Source organism: Parambassis ranga, chromosome 14 (genome assembly GCF_900634625.1).
Source record: "Parambassis ranga chromosome 14, fParRan2.1, whole genome shotgun sequence".
In the NCBI taxonomy this organism is placed as follows: Eukaryota; Metazoa; Chordata; class Actinopteri; family Ambassidae; genus Parambassis; species Parambassis ranga.
This window is the reverse complement of record NC_041034.1, coordinates 571,515-585,558: the sequence shown is the minus strand read 5'-3', so window position 1 is coordinate 585,558 and position 14,044 is coordinate 571,515. Positions and strand designations below refer to the sequence as shown.

Below are 14,044 nucleotides of genomic sequence, written 5' to 3'. Positions count from 1 at the left end.
TATAAGAGGATTTATATGATTCTATTTTCATGTTTTACAGTTACAAACAAAATAAACAGCGATTATAATAAAGCCTCTGCACCACTCGCTGCTCGGGCCCTAATTAAAAAGTATGTTTTATATTTTAATAATATATACTGATCTGGGATGTTTTTATACATTATGTTTGTGATTAAAAGTATATTTTATAGGTTTTCAATCACATAAACACCATGTATGGGAAACGTACGGCACACAAAGACCATCTGAGGATTAATTATAAATACTGTTAAACTTCAAACAGGTGATGTGTGTGTAATGTGCATGTAGAGGACCTGTGATGAGGCCGAACACCTCCATAAAACATCCATAATCACCACATCATGAGGCGGCACATGCTCTTTTCTATAGTAAATATGTTCTTTAATTACAACTCAACAAAGGTGTTTAGATATTTATTATATGTTTCAATTTATCTTTGGTTTCTATTTGTCTGCAACAAAAAATAAATAAAGTGATTCTGATTCTGATGTATTTTAAAGAGTCTTTACTGACTCAGCTCAGCTGTGTTTTACATCGCTTTTAGGACTTCGTGGTGATGATAAAGACGGCCACTGCGGGGCGCAATGGTCTCCTCCACAGCTGGTTCCTGCTTTTATTTTGAAAGTGAAATCAGGAAGTGAGGGTTTCATTGTTTGAGCCGCTCCGCTTTGACGCTCCTGGTCCTGGTGCTGCTCGCTGGGCCTCCTCCGGCCGTCGCCATGGTGCAGATGATGGAGTCTCAGTGCGAGTACTTCATGTATTTCCCGGCGGTGCCCATCACGGATCTGTCGGACCCGGCCCGCTACCGCACGCTGCCCCGCCGCAGCCACCTCTACCTGGGAGAGACCGTCCGCTTCCTGCTGGTGCTCCGCTGCAGGGACGGTGGGGCGACGCCGACCGAACAGGGGCCCGGTAAGAACCGCGCCCCCTCCCCTCCATCCTCTGGGCTGGGGGTCAGGTTTTTGTTTGCAGAAACACACACGTTCACCGTGTGTGTGTGTGTGTGTGTGTGTGTGTGTGTGTGTGTGTGTGACGTCACGCAGCCAGTGAACGGACGATGTTTGAACGTGGAGGGAAACATCAGCTGGATCCGTACAAACACTTGAACCAGCCTCATGCTTTATTAATGCAGGAACTGAATATTTAGTGGAGGATTTTGTATGTGAGGAGGTCTGTGGACTCCACAGCAGCAGCAGCTGCCGTGTCTCAGTTTAATTTAATTTAACGTTAGAGTCAATAATAAAACTAGAGGATGGCAGCAGACATGCAGCCGTGTGTGTGACAGGACAGAACAAATGTCTGCCCCTCTTCCAGTAGGGGGTGCTGATGGCAGCGCAGCCAGTTTTGGGACCGAGTCGGCCAGCAGCCAGGCGTGGAGGGAGCTGGCCGGCTCCCTGTGCGCCGTGGCCAGCGTGAGTCCCGGTGAGAGCGGTCGGCATCGAGGAAACCACCACCAGCATCACCATGACTACCAGAGCAGCGGGGACGAGGCCAACGAGGACGGCGAGGAGGACTACATCGCAGCCGCAGAGGCAGCCATCGCGGCGCTCGGCAGCAGGGTGGACTCTCGGTGTCGGAGTTTCAGGGACTGCAAACCGCTGCTCATTTACAACTCATCTGGAACGGCGTCGAGGGAGTTCCGGAGGGCGCCCATCCAGGTACAGATACAGGTCCACTGGGAGATCCAGGTTAGGCTCATCCTGTGTGCGCTGCGTGACCTTCATGGCCTCCAGATGATCAAACCTTTCTTCGGTAATAACAACATTTAGCCTTCTAGCGCCACCATGTGGCTGGCCTGGTTGGTTCAGATGTCCCTGATGCCTCAAAAAGGCCCCTGGCTGACACCATGTGCAGGTCGAATGAGGACAAGTCTGTAAACACACCGCACTGAGCACGCTCAGCTGCCACCAGACCTGGCTCACTTTTGGAGCCGGCCTCAGGTGGACACTGGAGGAACTGCAGTTCTTCTGTGAGAGCAGAGTTGGTCACGTTCCTCTCAGGATGAGTCTCTCCGACTCCCTGCTCCGTCTAGCACCACCTTCAGGCCGCAGTGTTTAGTAGTGTTAGTAGTGTCCAACATTATCATGTTAACACACTGAACAGCAGTGAGAGCTGTGCTGCTCTCTCATGGTCAGTGTCAGAGCTCTGCTGAGACCTGTCCATGTTTCTTCATTGTCAGTCTCCTCTGGATGAACCGGTGGTTTTAACCGATGAAGTGATCTTCCCCCTCACTGTCTCACTGGACAAGCTCCCAGTTAGCACCCTGAAAGTCAAGGTGAGGACAAACACCTGTCTGTCTGTCTGTCTGTCTGCCTGTCTCTCTCTCTGTCTGTCTGTCTGTCTCTCTGCCTGTCTCTCTGTCTGTCTGTCTGTCTGTCTGTCTCTCTGTCTGTCTGTCTGTCTCTCTGTCTGTCTGTCTCTCTCTCTGTCTGTCTGTCTGTCTCTCTGTCTGTCTGCCTGTCTCTCTCTCTGTCTCTCTGCCTGTCTGTCTCTCTCTGTCTGTCTGTCTGTCTCTCTGTCTGTCTGTCTCTCTGTCTGTCTGCCTGTCTGTCTCTCTGTCTGTCTGCCTGTCTCTCTCTCTGTCTGTCTGCCTGCCTGTCTGTCTGTCTCTCTGTCTGTCTGCCTGTCTGTCTCTCTGTCTGTCTGCCTGTCTGTCTCTGCCTGTCTGTCTGTCTGCCTGTCTGTCTCTGCCTGTCTGTCTGTCTGCCTGTCTGTCTCTGCCTGTCTGTCTGTCTGCCTGTCTGTCTGCCTGTCTGTCTCTGTCTGTCTGTCTGTCTGCCTGTCTCTCTCTCTGTCTCTCTGTCTCTCTCTCTGTCTCTCTGTCTGCCTGTCTCTCTGCCTGTCTGTCTGTCTCTCTGCCTGTCTGTCTGTCTGCCTGTCTCTCTCTCTGCCTGTCTGTCTGCCTGTCATGTGATCCAGGTGTGTATCTCACCTCATCGTAGGTGATGGTCACAGTGTGGAAGCGGGAGGCAGAGAAAGTGGAGGTGCAGGAACTGGGTTACCTGAGCGTCCTGCAGCAGCGGGAGCCCACACACACCTTCAAACACGACCTAAATACCTTCAAGGCTCAGGGTACACACACACTCACACACGTGTTTGTCCCCTTTTCTGAGGACCTTCTCTGCTGTAGCTGCTGATTTTAACCATATTAAACTCAGGCCTGTGATTGGTCGTCCACAGTCAGCACCACCCTGACCGTCCTGCCGCCTCCGACCGTGCGCTGTAAGCAGATGACCGTGTCTGGGAGGCACCTTGCTGTCCTGAAAGGTAAGACGCCAGCTGTTGGGTCAGTGGATGCAGCGCAGAGGCCATGACTCATGACACCTTTTCCCTCCTCTCAGTGTTGAATGAGTCCTCTCAGGAGGAGCTGAGCATCCGCGACGTCCGGATCCTCCCGAACCTTAACGCCTCGTACCTTCCCATGATGCCTGACGGCTCCGTGCTGCTGGTGGACAACGTGTGGTACGTAGTGGTGGCTCATGGCTGCAGAGTCCGTTAAGCAGACGCCCCCTGGTGCTCACGCTGTGTGTGTTCGCTGTTTGTCCTTCAGCCACCAATCAGGCGAGGTCGGCATGGCGTCATTCTGCCGGGTGGACAGCCTGGCCTGCCATCTTCCCAGCATGCTCAGCGCTTTGGAGGAGCATGACTTCCTGTTCCAGCTGCACCTCAACGACATGCCGCAGGACGACTCCAACGAGGTGTGTGAGTGTGGTTAGCTCTGATGTAGACACACACTCTCACACACACACTCACACACACACTCACACACACACTCTCACACACACACTCACACACACACTCACACACACACTCACACACTCACACACAGAACCGTCATGGTTGAGTCTCTGAAACGTTCTCCCTGTAAATGGTCATCTTGTTCAGTTTGTGTCAGAACCATGTGTCCACATCAGCAGAACTTCATGTGCTGCACCCCCCATGGTGAAGGCTTCTTTGTTCTGCTTTGTTTAGGGACTGGAGGTTCCTCTGGTTGCGGTGCTGCAGTGGTCAACTCCCAAAATGCCTTTCACCAATTGTATCTACACGCACTACAGGTGGGGACGGCCCGCTGTCCGAGCTGAGCGGCGAGCCTTCATTCATCCTCCACCCTCTCCTCCTGCAGGTTACCCAGCATCCGTCTGGACCGGCCGCGCTTCGTCATGACGGCGAGCTGTCCGAGCACCGTCCGAGTCAAAGAGAACTTCAAGGTCAAATACGTCCTGCTCAACAACCTGCAGGACTTCCTGGCTGTGCGGCTCGTCTGGACTCCAGAGGGTCAGTGAACGCTTGGCCCGACGGCCTCAGCTTCCGTTTGGTGCTTACAGAGTGTGTGTGTCTCTGTGTGTGTGTGTCTGTGTGTGTGTGTGTCTGTGTGTGTGTGCAGGGCGGGGTCAGGGCGAGGATGCGGCGCTGGCGGCTGTGGTGTGTCACACTCCTCTCAGTAACCTCGGGCACTGTCGTAAAGGAAGCACTCTGTCCTTCAGCGTTGCCTTCCAGATTCTCAAACCGGGACTGTACGAGGTACGACCGCACGCGGCGAGCGACTGACCGCACGCGGCGAGCGACTGACCGCACGCGGCGAGCGACTGACCGCACGCGGCCGCTCATGACGCCACTCACCGCCTCTCCTCTTTTTCCAGCTGAGTCAGCACATGAAGTTGAAGCTCCAGTTCACGGCGTCGGTCTCCAACCCGCCGCCGGATGCTCGGCCTCTGTCACGTAAGAAGCACCGCCCAGTCTGTCACCGTTACCACGCCACCATCAGGCCAGGGGTTCACATGGGGCCCTCTCTAGGCTTTTTAAATACCGTGTGTTTGTTGCATTTTCATCATCTCGCAGGTAAGAACAGTCCGTCCAGCCCAGCGGTCCGGGACCTGCTGGACCGACACCAGGCCAGTCTGGGACGCTCTCAGTCCTTTTCCCATCAGCAGCCGTCTCGATCGCACATCATGAGGTAACACTCAGAGTGAGTGGGGATGAGATCACATCGTTTAGTGTGTAATCATATCTGTGTGTGTGTGTGTGTCAGGACGGGCAGCGCCATGGAGCGGCGGGCCATCACCCCTCCTGTCGGGTCTCCGGTCGGCCGGCCACTCTACCTGCCGCCTCAGGACAAAACACTGCTGTCACTAGACAAGATCGCCAAGAGGGAGTGCAAGGTGCTGGTGGTGGATCCGGTCAGCTAGGAGGAGAGGCTTTTATTCTGGAAGGTCGTCGCCCGGCCTGGAGGCTGCAGCAGAGACTTTCCATGGTCCATGTATTATTCTGTTCAGTCACAGTTTTACATTCCGACAGTGAGAAGTTATTTATTGTGAATGCACCGAGTGGAGGTGGAGGAGAAAGGTGGAGGAGAAATGTGACTGTCCAACCGTTCTCGGCTTTTATTTGTTGTTTTTAACACTGGACTTTTGTTTTGGTAACGCACTGTAAAGAGAGAAGCTGTGAAATCAAGTGTTAAATTATTGTTTCTGTATTATTTAAATGTAAAAAGTTTTATTTCAGTGTTATCTCCTCCAGCATCAGACGGAAACCGTGATATTTATTTTCATTCAAAACCTTCAGCTGGAATAAACGTCACATTTCAGGATATTTAAATAGTTTAAATGAAAAGATCTGGTAAAAATCGAGCCGCTGCCAGAACCAGGTCCGCCTGGTGCAGCTGCTCTTTGTTGGAGCGCAGCCGTCAGGTCAACACGTTCATGACCAGCTGGCTCAAAACGTCCCATTAGCTCCAGCCACTGTTAGCCTGCCAGCACACCGAACACAGCGTTCGCTCGTTTCGCAGGTTTCGTCACTTTCAGAGCCGCTGCTGTATTAACACCACGTCACTTGTCTTTATTTCTGTTTGTGCCTTCAGAAAAAACATCGGAATCAAAGCGTCTGCATGTCGGATCATTTTATTAAAGCTCTGGTTAAACGTCTCCTGTAACTGTTTGTCACTCACACAGTGATTCTTTATTTGTTTTAGAAGGACGTGCTGCGCTGTGAGCGCCACACAAAGACAGATGAATTGCTCCACAACGAGCTCCTGCCTGGTACCATCAGGTCTAGATGGCGACGCTGTTCTCGATGCGCCCCGGGCAGAGGTATGGGTAAGGCAGCTCCAGCCGGCTGTTACGCTCCGTGATGTCATCAGAGATGGCCTTGAGTTGAGCCTGCACCTCCTCCACCAGCTGGCGGTGGGCGTCGTCTCTGAAGATGGCTTCCTTGTAGTGACACAGAGGAACCTGCAGGGGGAGAAGCAGAAGTTTGAAGTGCGCATGTTGCAGAGCTACGTTCGATTTCTGTGTGGGTGGAGCCTCACAAACTCGACAGAGGGCTGCGACAGCATGGTCAGCGCCATCAGGACACGACAGGTGGAGTTCACGTCTGGCAGGAAAGACACGATGTCTTCCTCCGTCACAGCGCCCTTAACCTGTGGAGGAGGGCGCAACATGGAGGGCGGATAGTTCGGCACCCACAGCGCAAAGTCCAGCTGCAGGGGGACAGGATGGAAAACCTTCACTGAAGCCCGGTTATCACGGTTACTAGTTACAAAAGCAAACAAAGGTCAAAGGTCGGCGGCGTGACACTGACCTGGGAGAAGTTAACAGCGGAGTGCAGAGCTGAACAGGAGAAGATGACCATGGTGACAAACTTGGACAGTTCTGCTCTGGAAGTGAAGGTCTGAGGGAAGCCTGCACACAAACAGGACAACAGTGGGTCAGTCCCCACAGACCTCAGGTCCGGCTCTGGGTCTGTGGAGCTCAGGATCAGCACACACACACACACACACACACACACACACACACACACACCTGAGTCCTGTCTGAAGCCGTGTGTGTTGATGTCAGCGATCCATTGCTGAAGCTCGGAGTCATTCTGCACCTCCTGGTCTCCACGGTAATACAGATCCACCCAACCTAACACGAACCTGCACACACACACACACACACACACACACACACACACATCATGGAGATCAACATATCATGGGATCAGTGAGCCCCTGCCCGAGCACCCGGCTGAGTGTTGACCTGTGCAGTGTGTCCCAGATCCTCAGTGCGTCCTGAGCGTAGTAGCTCTGCGGCAGTCTGTCCACACCGCGGTCCTCCAGGTCGTCGGGGACGCACAGGGATCGGTAGTGAATCCTTGCTGATGCCCGGGAGAGAAGGCCGGGTACAGTCTTCAGTCCAGCACCCACTGCCTGACACCCACACGGGAACATGTGACAAGGCGGCTCTAGAAACCTGGAACCACTGAATTACAGGTTGTACCTTATCGAACACCCCGTCTGCAGCCAGCAGCGACGCTCGGGCCTGCAAGTTGATCTGCACCGACGTCTTGACATGTGACATCAGCAACTGTCGGCAAAAGCAGCCAATCAGAGAGGAGTAAGAGGGGAGAGGCCAGAGTGTGTCTGAGTGGACACACACTTTTAACCCTGTGTGGAAACCCAGCCAATCAGAATGTGGATTTTACCCAGCAACAGCTAGAACAAAGCTAACGTGGCTAACAGCTGGTTTCTTCTAGCCAAGGGAGACACTCAGGAGCACTCAGGCCTCCAGCAGGCTGCTGCTGGTGCTACATGTTGCCACATGAGGGCACCAGAGCTGCTGTGTGTGTTGTGTTTAGTAACACCGCTGCACCACTCTGTGTCTGTGTGTGTCTGTGTCTGTGTGTGTCTGTCTCTGTGTGTGTGTGTCTCTCTCTGTGTGTGTCTGTGTGTGTGTGTGTCTCTGTGTGTGTGTGTGTGTGTGTCTCTGTGTGTGTGTCTCTGTGTCTGTGTGTGTGCGTGTGTGTCTCTGTGTCTGTGTGTGTGTGTGTGTGTGTGCGTGTGTGTGCGTACCTGTGTGTGTCTGTGTGTCTCTCTCTGTGTCTCTGTCTGTGTGTGTGTCTGTGTGTCTCTCTCTGTGTCTCTGTCTGTGTGTGTCTCTGTGTGTGTCTCTGTGTGTGTCTGTGTGTCTCTGTGTGTGTGTCTGTGTGTGTCTCTGTGTGTGTCTGTGTGTGTCTCTCTGTGTGTGTCTGTGTGTGTCTGTGTGTCTCTCTGTGTGTCTCTGTGTGTGTGTCTGTGTGTGTCTGTGTGTCTCTCTGTGTCTCTGTGTGTGTCTGTGTGTCTCTCTGTGTGTCTCTGTGTGTGTGTCTGTGTGTGTCTGTGTGTGTCTGTGTGTCTCTGTGTGTGTGTCTGTGTGTGTGTCTGTGTGTGTGTCTCTCTGTGTGTCTCTGTGTGTGTGTCTGTGTGTGTGTCTCTGTGTGTCTCTGTGTGTGTCTGTGTGTCTCTGTGTGTGTGTCTGTGTGTGTCTCTGTGTGTGTCTGTGTGTCTCTCTGTGTGTCTCTGTGTGTGTCTGTGTGTCTCTCTGTGTGTCTCTGTGTGTGTGTCTGTGTGTGTCTCTCTGTGTGTGTCTGTGTGTGTCTGTGTGTCTCTCTGTGTGTCTCTGTGTGTGTGTCTGTGTGTGTGTCTCTGTGTGTGTCTGTGTGTGTCTGTGTGTGTGTACCTGGTACAGTGGGTGGGCCTCTGGCAGCTGTCTCAGTGTGGCCACGCAGCACAGCTCCCCCATCATGTGCGTCCTCAGGTAATGAGAGACCAGCTGGTGACACTGAAAGTCTGCACTGCGGACCCAAATCTTCGCCAGCAGCCAATCACAGCCGGGGTCAGAGGGCAGGAAGACCGGGTTCTGAGGACCGGGAGTCTGCTGCAGCTGAGGGGGAGAAATCACTGACTGATGGATGTTCACAGCACCTGCTCCACCTGGGTCAGGACCTCACCTGGGTCAGGACCTCACCTGGGTCAGGACCTCACCTGGATGGCGATGGGCAGCAGCTGACCGCGCTGGTTCAGGTGACAAAGGCAGAGCGGGGCCGACAGGTGCGTCTGCTTCCCGTTGACCACGTTGGCTGGAAGAGCGTCCAGAACCTCATAGTCCAACAGGAAGAGGTTCCCTGTCTGTCAACCCAGAGAGCATGATACAGAGACACACAGAGAGACACACAGACACACACACAGAGACACAGACACACACAGAGACACACACACACACAGAGACACACAGACACACACAGAGAGACACACAGAGAGACACACAGAGACAGACACAGAGACACACAGAGACACACAGAGACACAGACACACACACACACACACACACACAGAGACACAGACACACACACAGAGACACACAGAGAGACACACAGAGAGACACACACAGACAGAGACACACACAGACACAGAGACACACACAGACACAGAGACACACAGACACACACACACACAGAGACACACACACACAGAGACACACAGACACACACACACACAGAGACACACAGAGACACACACACACAGAGACACACACAGAGACACACACAAGGAGACACACACACACAGGGAGACACACACAGAGACACACACACAGAGACAGACTCACAGACACACACACAGACACACACACCTGCAGCTCCTGCTGAAGGGAGGAGTGGTTCGGCAGGAAGGGGTCCAGCATGTCTGAGGTGACGGCCAGGTTTGGAGGTAGGACCCGGGTCTGGCGCAGCAGCAGGGGGTTGCAGCCGTTCAGACACTGATACCCAAAATACCAGTCCTCCATCCAGTGAGCCCTGACGAACCCTGAGAGACAGACAACACAACCAGTGATGCAATCTGACAACGTGGGTGAACACCTGGATCTGGATCAGCCCAGCTTCATCTGAGACTTTCCCCTATGAGGCAGGGGAGTCCAAGAAGAGAGCCAGGCCGCTAACCGACCGCACCTGTGTGTGGTCAGTGTTTGTTGTGTTGTGTGTGTGTGTGTGACGTTTCTCACTGGCTGTCTCATTCTGGTGTCCACTGTGGGCAAAAACGGTGTCCAGCTCAGAGAAACCTGTCCAGGACTGGGCTCGGCCAGTGAAGCCCTTCAGGTAGTGCATGTTTATGGGCGGACTGAGGAGCGAGACACAAACAGGACTCAGACTCCCCCGTGTGTCTCAGTGTGTTTACAGACCTCAGTGAGTGTGAAGGTTCACCTCATGTGTGTGTAGCTGAGGTTCGGTCCGAGTTCTGCCAGACTGTCCAGGTCGACACAATGCGGAGCGCCTTCGATGAACGTGCGCCACCTACAGCACCACCATGCAGAGAGGAGAGTCATGTCAGCCTGCTGGTGTACATGGGCACCGTGCTCGGTCCAAGCCCGGCCCGGCCCATCTGAGATTTACCTGAAGAGCTTCTGTCGATGGTGCAGCTGTTGGAGTCGCAGCTGCTTCAGCGTCTCCTCCGTCTCATCCTGCAGCAGACACACTGCACAGGAAACCCAACTATCAGCCTCCAGGAGCAGAGGTGACCCCACATGACAAATGTAGCATCAGCTAGCATGGTGCACTGTGGTTAGCTTTGCTCACACTTCCTGCTGCGGAGCTCCACGTCGCCATCGGCTGTTCGCAGCCACCTGTCGCACAGGAACACCTGGGTTTCTGGATTCTTATCCATCCTGCAGACCTCCACCCTGCTGCAGTGCCAGTCCAGGTTGGGGAACCCAGCCCGAGCCTCCAGCCTGAGTCGGACCAGAACCATCCGACCCAGAGGGCCGTCGGCACGGACCTGGACCCGACACGTCTGCAAGGACAGGAGGGGTCACGTAAAGCAGGAAGGGCACTCCAACACAACAGCACAATGAGACTCACAGATCCAGGAAGGAGGCGACGGTCCCCGTCATTCACCAGGACGGACGCAGTCTCACCCTCTGAGCCAATCAGGCTGAGCCACAGGCGGCAGAAGGTTCCACAGGTGGCACCAGCTGAGGTGTGAACTGTGACCTCGAACTCCTGACGGGACGTCATGCTGAGCTGCTGCCGGCGGGTCAGAAACACATTCTGCTGTTTGTTACATCTGCTCATTTGTTTACGGACATTTGACTGTGAAATGAAGCAGCGGGAAAACAACAACACTCTTTCACCTGGAGGTCACTTCCTCCTTTCACAGCTCGCTTCCTGCGAGGAAAGTTTGTCTGTTTTCAGATAAAGAGAAGCTGTGTGCGTTTTTCAGGACTTTTTTAAAGATTAAAAAAAACTACAGATGTAAACATAAAATGTGTCAGAACCGGAACCGATCTGATCACTGAGAGGTTTGTTAAAGACGTCACTTCGAAATAGAAAGGAGTAACCACGGATTACAGCGAAGCTTCTTCCTGTTTTAACCTATATTGTTAGAAAACTTTAGCTGTCGACATCTTTGATGGATTTTAGGGTTCGGTCCTAAATCTTTAAATAAACATTTTAACTTATTAATATTATTAATAATTATTAAACAGACCAGTGACAGACAGATGAACATACCTGCAGCGCGCGCCGCCGTTTCTGATTACCTGTTTGGCTGCTGCGGGTGCAACTGTTTTGAATGCCCCGCCCACCACGACACCTCCACCTCCGGTTGGTCCAGAACAAACACCTGACCACAGGTACCGGGCTGCTTTCATCCACCTCCTCAGGCAGACGACAATAAGCAGGCAGACACAGCACTACGCCGGGCAGTTGGTTCCATAGTGTAGCGGTTATCACGTCTGCTTTACACGCAGAAGGTCCTGGGTTCGAGCCCCAGTGGAACCATGTCTTTATTTTGGTCTTTACTATGAAAGGCAGCAGGAAACACGGAAACACGCCAGGTCTGAAGCGGACAGTTCGGTATAATTCCGAGCACCGCCCCCAAACAACGGATTAAAAACAGCTTTCACACTCCGCAGCAACAGCACAGCGAACTTCCCATATAACTTCAAAATAAAAGCAGCTTTTCGCAGCTTTCTGAAGATGACTAAACTTAAATTAAACAAACTTCACAACTCACTTTTTATAATACAGGTCATACTTTATTTGGAAACAAATCTGTAAATAATACGTTCCATATAAAGGTGTACTGTTTGCGTGTCGCTTTGCTTCCTTATACGTTGATGTCATGAGGCAAAGTCCGATGCTTTTGTGTTTTAATTGATCGCTGAATATTGAAGGGGAAGTGACGCCGTCATGTGATAATAATCCTAAATAAAAGTGGAGATGCCGGGGATTGAACCCGGGACCTCATACATGCGAAGCACGCGCTCTACCACTGAGCTACATCCCCACACAGTGCGTTTCCACGCCGGAAGTAGGTATATATCAGCAGACCGGCAGTTCCTGTTTCGTGTCTTGTGTTCGAGGATCGATTTATCGTCCTGAACAGTCGACGTCTAATGTATCCACGATGTTTTTGTAATGCAGCATCAGCCCAGCAAAGGCAGCATCGAGCTAAAAGCAGAAGAGGATCACACAGGTGGACATCGGTAGATCATCTTGGAATTTTAAGTCGGTACCCCGCGTGCTCTCGAGAACAAATACCTTTTACATTGTCACACAAGTGAGACAGCCACGAAACATAATGGCGTGTGCTGCGATGGCCGAGTGGTTAAGGCGTTGGACTTGAAATCCAATGGGGTCTCCCCGCGCAGGTTCGAACCCTGCTCGCAGCGAATGGTAACTTTTTGCCTTGGCCAGATGTGTTAGGACGTGTTAGAACTTGTTAAGAATCATTAGAATATTTGTTGATGAAGATTCTCAGTCATCCAGGTCATCATACGTAGAGAAGGTTGAAGCAAGGCGTCTGGACTTGTAGAGTTTTCTAGAAGACGTTTCGCTGCTCATCCAAGCAGCTTCATCAGTTCTAACTGTTTGGTGGGGAAACATGGTTTATATGTGGTTACAGACCTCAGTGGGTGGGTCTGGGTAAAACTTTAAAAAAACTTACAAACAATAGCACTAAATGTTTCCATACTTACCTGTGATGTTCTGGCTGACTGGGCCAGGTGTGTCTAACGACTGGCTAACGACTATGAAACTGCCGGAGGGGGACTGATTGACAACCCTTTGTTCTTACTGTGAGTATGTGCAAACTTCCTGGGAATGGATGGAATCACTGCATTGTATGTGGTAGAAAGATGATGTCTGAGGCCACCACCTCTGTTAAGGGAAGGTTTTTCCAGCTTAACATAGATGGCTTCCTTGACTCCTCTTTCATACCACCTTTCCTCCCTGTCTAAAATGTGAACGTTGTTATCCTCAAAGGAGTGTCCTTTGTCTTTGAGGTGGAGGTGAACAGCTGAGTCTTGTCCTGAAGAGGTGGCTCTCCTGTGCTGAGCCATTCTTCTGTGGAGTGGTTGTTTAGTTTCTCCAATGTACAGATCAGAGCATTCCTCACTGCACTGGACTGCATATATCACATTGCTGTGTTTCTCCCTGGGAATCTTATCCTTCGGGTGAACCAGTCTCTGTCTCAGTGTTGTCATAGGTTTGAAATGGACCGGGATGTCATGGTTGTTGAAGATCCTGCGGAGTTTCTCTGATACTCCTGACACATATGGAATGGAGATGTTCTTCCTCCGCCTGGTGTCGTCCTTCTTCTTGTTGTTGGGGGGTCTTGTTTTTGTGGCTTTGATGAGTGCCCACTTCGGGTAGCCACATGTTTGCAGGGCCTTCCTGATGTGGTGTTGCTCCTTCTTCTTCCCCTCTGAGCTGGTGGGTACAGTTTGTGCTCTGTGCTGCAGGGTCCTGATGACTCCCAGTTTGTGTTCCAGTGGGTGGTGTGAATCAAACAACAGGTACTGGTCCGTGTGTGTGGGTTTCCTGTACACTTCCACATTGAGGCTCCTGTCCTCCTCAATATGTACTGTGCAGTCCAAGAAGGCCAGATTGTTGTCCTTGGTGTCCTCGCGAGTGAACTTGATGTTATTATCCACTGCGTTGATGTGTTCTGTGAACCGTTCCACTTCGTTGGTCTTGATTTTGACCCAGGTGTCATCCACATATCTAAACCAGTGGGTGGGGGTGGTTCCAGGATAGGAACTCAGGGCTCTTCTCTCCACTTCTTCCATGCAGAGGTTGGCCACAATAGGAGACACAGGTGATCCCATCGCACAGCCGTGCTTCTGTCTGTAAAAGTTCCCATTGTACTGGAAATAAGTGGTGGTCAGGCAGAGGTCCAGCAGGTCACAGATGTGGTCTGGCGTTAGGTTGGTTCTCTCCTTGAGCAGCGAAA

At 52.1% G+C, this 14,044-nt stretch overlaps 2 protein-coding genes and 3 non-coding genes across 6 annotated transcripts; 3 read left to right on the top strand and 2 right to left on the bottom strand.

Moving 5' to 3' along the window:
• Positions 1–670: 670 nt before the first annotated feature.
• Positions 671–5,864, top strand: trappc14 (trafficking protein particle complex subunit 14). 2 transcript variants are annotated; one of them, XM_028421833.1, is made up of 13 exons: positions 671–933; positions 1,339–1,679; positions 2,201–2,296; positions 2,964–3,093; positions 3,202–3,288; positions 3,363–3,483; positions 3,572–3,719; positions 3,994–4,076; positions 4,145–4,296; positions 4,406–4,542; positions 4,662–4,740; positions 4,861–4,975; positions 5,051–5,864. In XM_028421833.1, exons 1-13 carry the CDS (start codon positions 741–743, stop codon positions 5,205–5,207), a joined length of 1,839 nt encoding a protein of 612 aa, XP_028277634.1. In that variant the 5' UTR covers positions 671–740; the 3' UTR covers positions 5,208–5,864. The 2 variants fall into 2 exon arrangements, with proteins under 2 accessions (XP_028277634.1, XP_028277633.1); XM_028421832.1 differs by having other exon boundaries at positions 1,336–1,679.
• A 12-nt stretch (positions 5,865–5,876) lies between these two features.
• Positions 5,877–10,824, bottom strand: LOC114446419 (arachidonate 15-lipoxygenase B). Its single transcript, XM_028422057.1, has 14 exons — positions 10,669–10,824; positions 10,387–10,600; positions 10,204–10,285; positions 10,015–10,104; positions 9,816–9,931; positions 9,447–9,619; positions 8,801–8,944; positions 8,496–8,699; positions 7,278–7,364; positions 7,038–7,207; positions 6,819–6,934; positions 6,598–6,698; positions 6,326–6,496; positions 5,877–6,248 (listed from the first exon to the last, which is right to left on the bottom strand). The coding sequence occupies exons 1-14, from the start codon at positions 10,822–10,824 to the stop codon at positions 6,069–6,071; spliced, it is 2,004 nt and encodes a 667-aa protein (XP_028277858.1). The 3' UTR covers positions 5,877–6,068.
• A 692-nt stretch (positions 10,825–11,516) lies between these two features.
• Positions 11,517–11,589, top strand: trnav-uac (transfer RNA valine (anticodon UAC)). The gene has a single exon. It is a non-coding gene; the product is annotated as a tRNA-Val (tRNA).
• Positions 11,590–12,025: 436 nt separating this feature from the next.
• On the bottom strand, positions 12,026–12,097 carry trnaa-cgc (transfer RNA alanine (anticodon CGC)). Its single transcript has one exon. It is a non-coding gene; the product is annotated as a tRNA-Ala (tRNA).
• Positions 12,098–12,400: 303 nt separating this feature from the next.
• Positions 12,401–12,482, top strand: trnas-uga (transfer RNA serine (anticodon UGA)). The gene has a single exon. It is a non-coding gene; the product is annotated as a tRNA-Ser (tRNA).
• Positions 12,483–14,044: the final 1,562 nt, after the last annotated feature.

What these genes read in the sequence shown, in the direction of transcription:
- trappc14 (XM_028421832.1), top strand. Translation starts at nt 741, where the DNA reads ATGGTGCAGATGATGGAGTCTCAGTGCGAGTACTTCATGTATTTCCCG. An exon ending in TCAAACCGGGACTGTACGAG is followed by an intron (nt 4,543 to 4,661) that starts GTACGACCGCAC and finishes CTCTTTTTCCAG; the next exon opens with CTGAGTCAGCACATGAAGTT. An exon ending in TCTCGATCGCACATCATGAG is followed by an intron (nt 4,976 to 5,050) that starts GTAACACTCAGA and finishes TGTGTGTGTCAG; the next exon opens with GACGGGCAGCGCCATGGAGC.
- LOC114446419 (XM_028422057.1), bottom strand. Translation starts at nt 10,824, where the DNA reads ATGACGTCCCGTCAGGAGTTCGAGGTCACAGTTCACACCTCAGCTGGT. An exon ending in GGAGCTCCGCAGCAGGAAGT is followed by an intron (nt 10,286 to 10,386) that starts GTGAGCAAAGCT and finishes TTTCCTGTGCAG; the next exon opens with TGTGTCTGCTGCAGGATGAG. An exon ending in CGGCTTCAGACAGGACTCAG is followed by an intron (nt 6,699 to 6,818) that starts GTGTGTGTGTGT and finishes GTTTGTGTGCAG; the next exon opens with GCTTCCCTCAGACCTTCACT.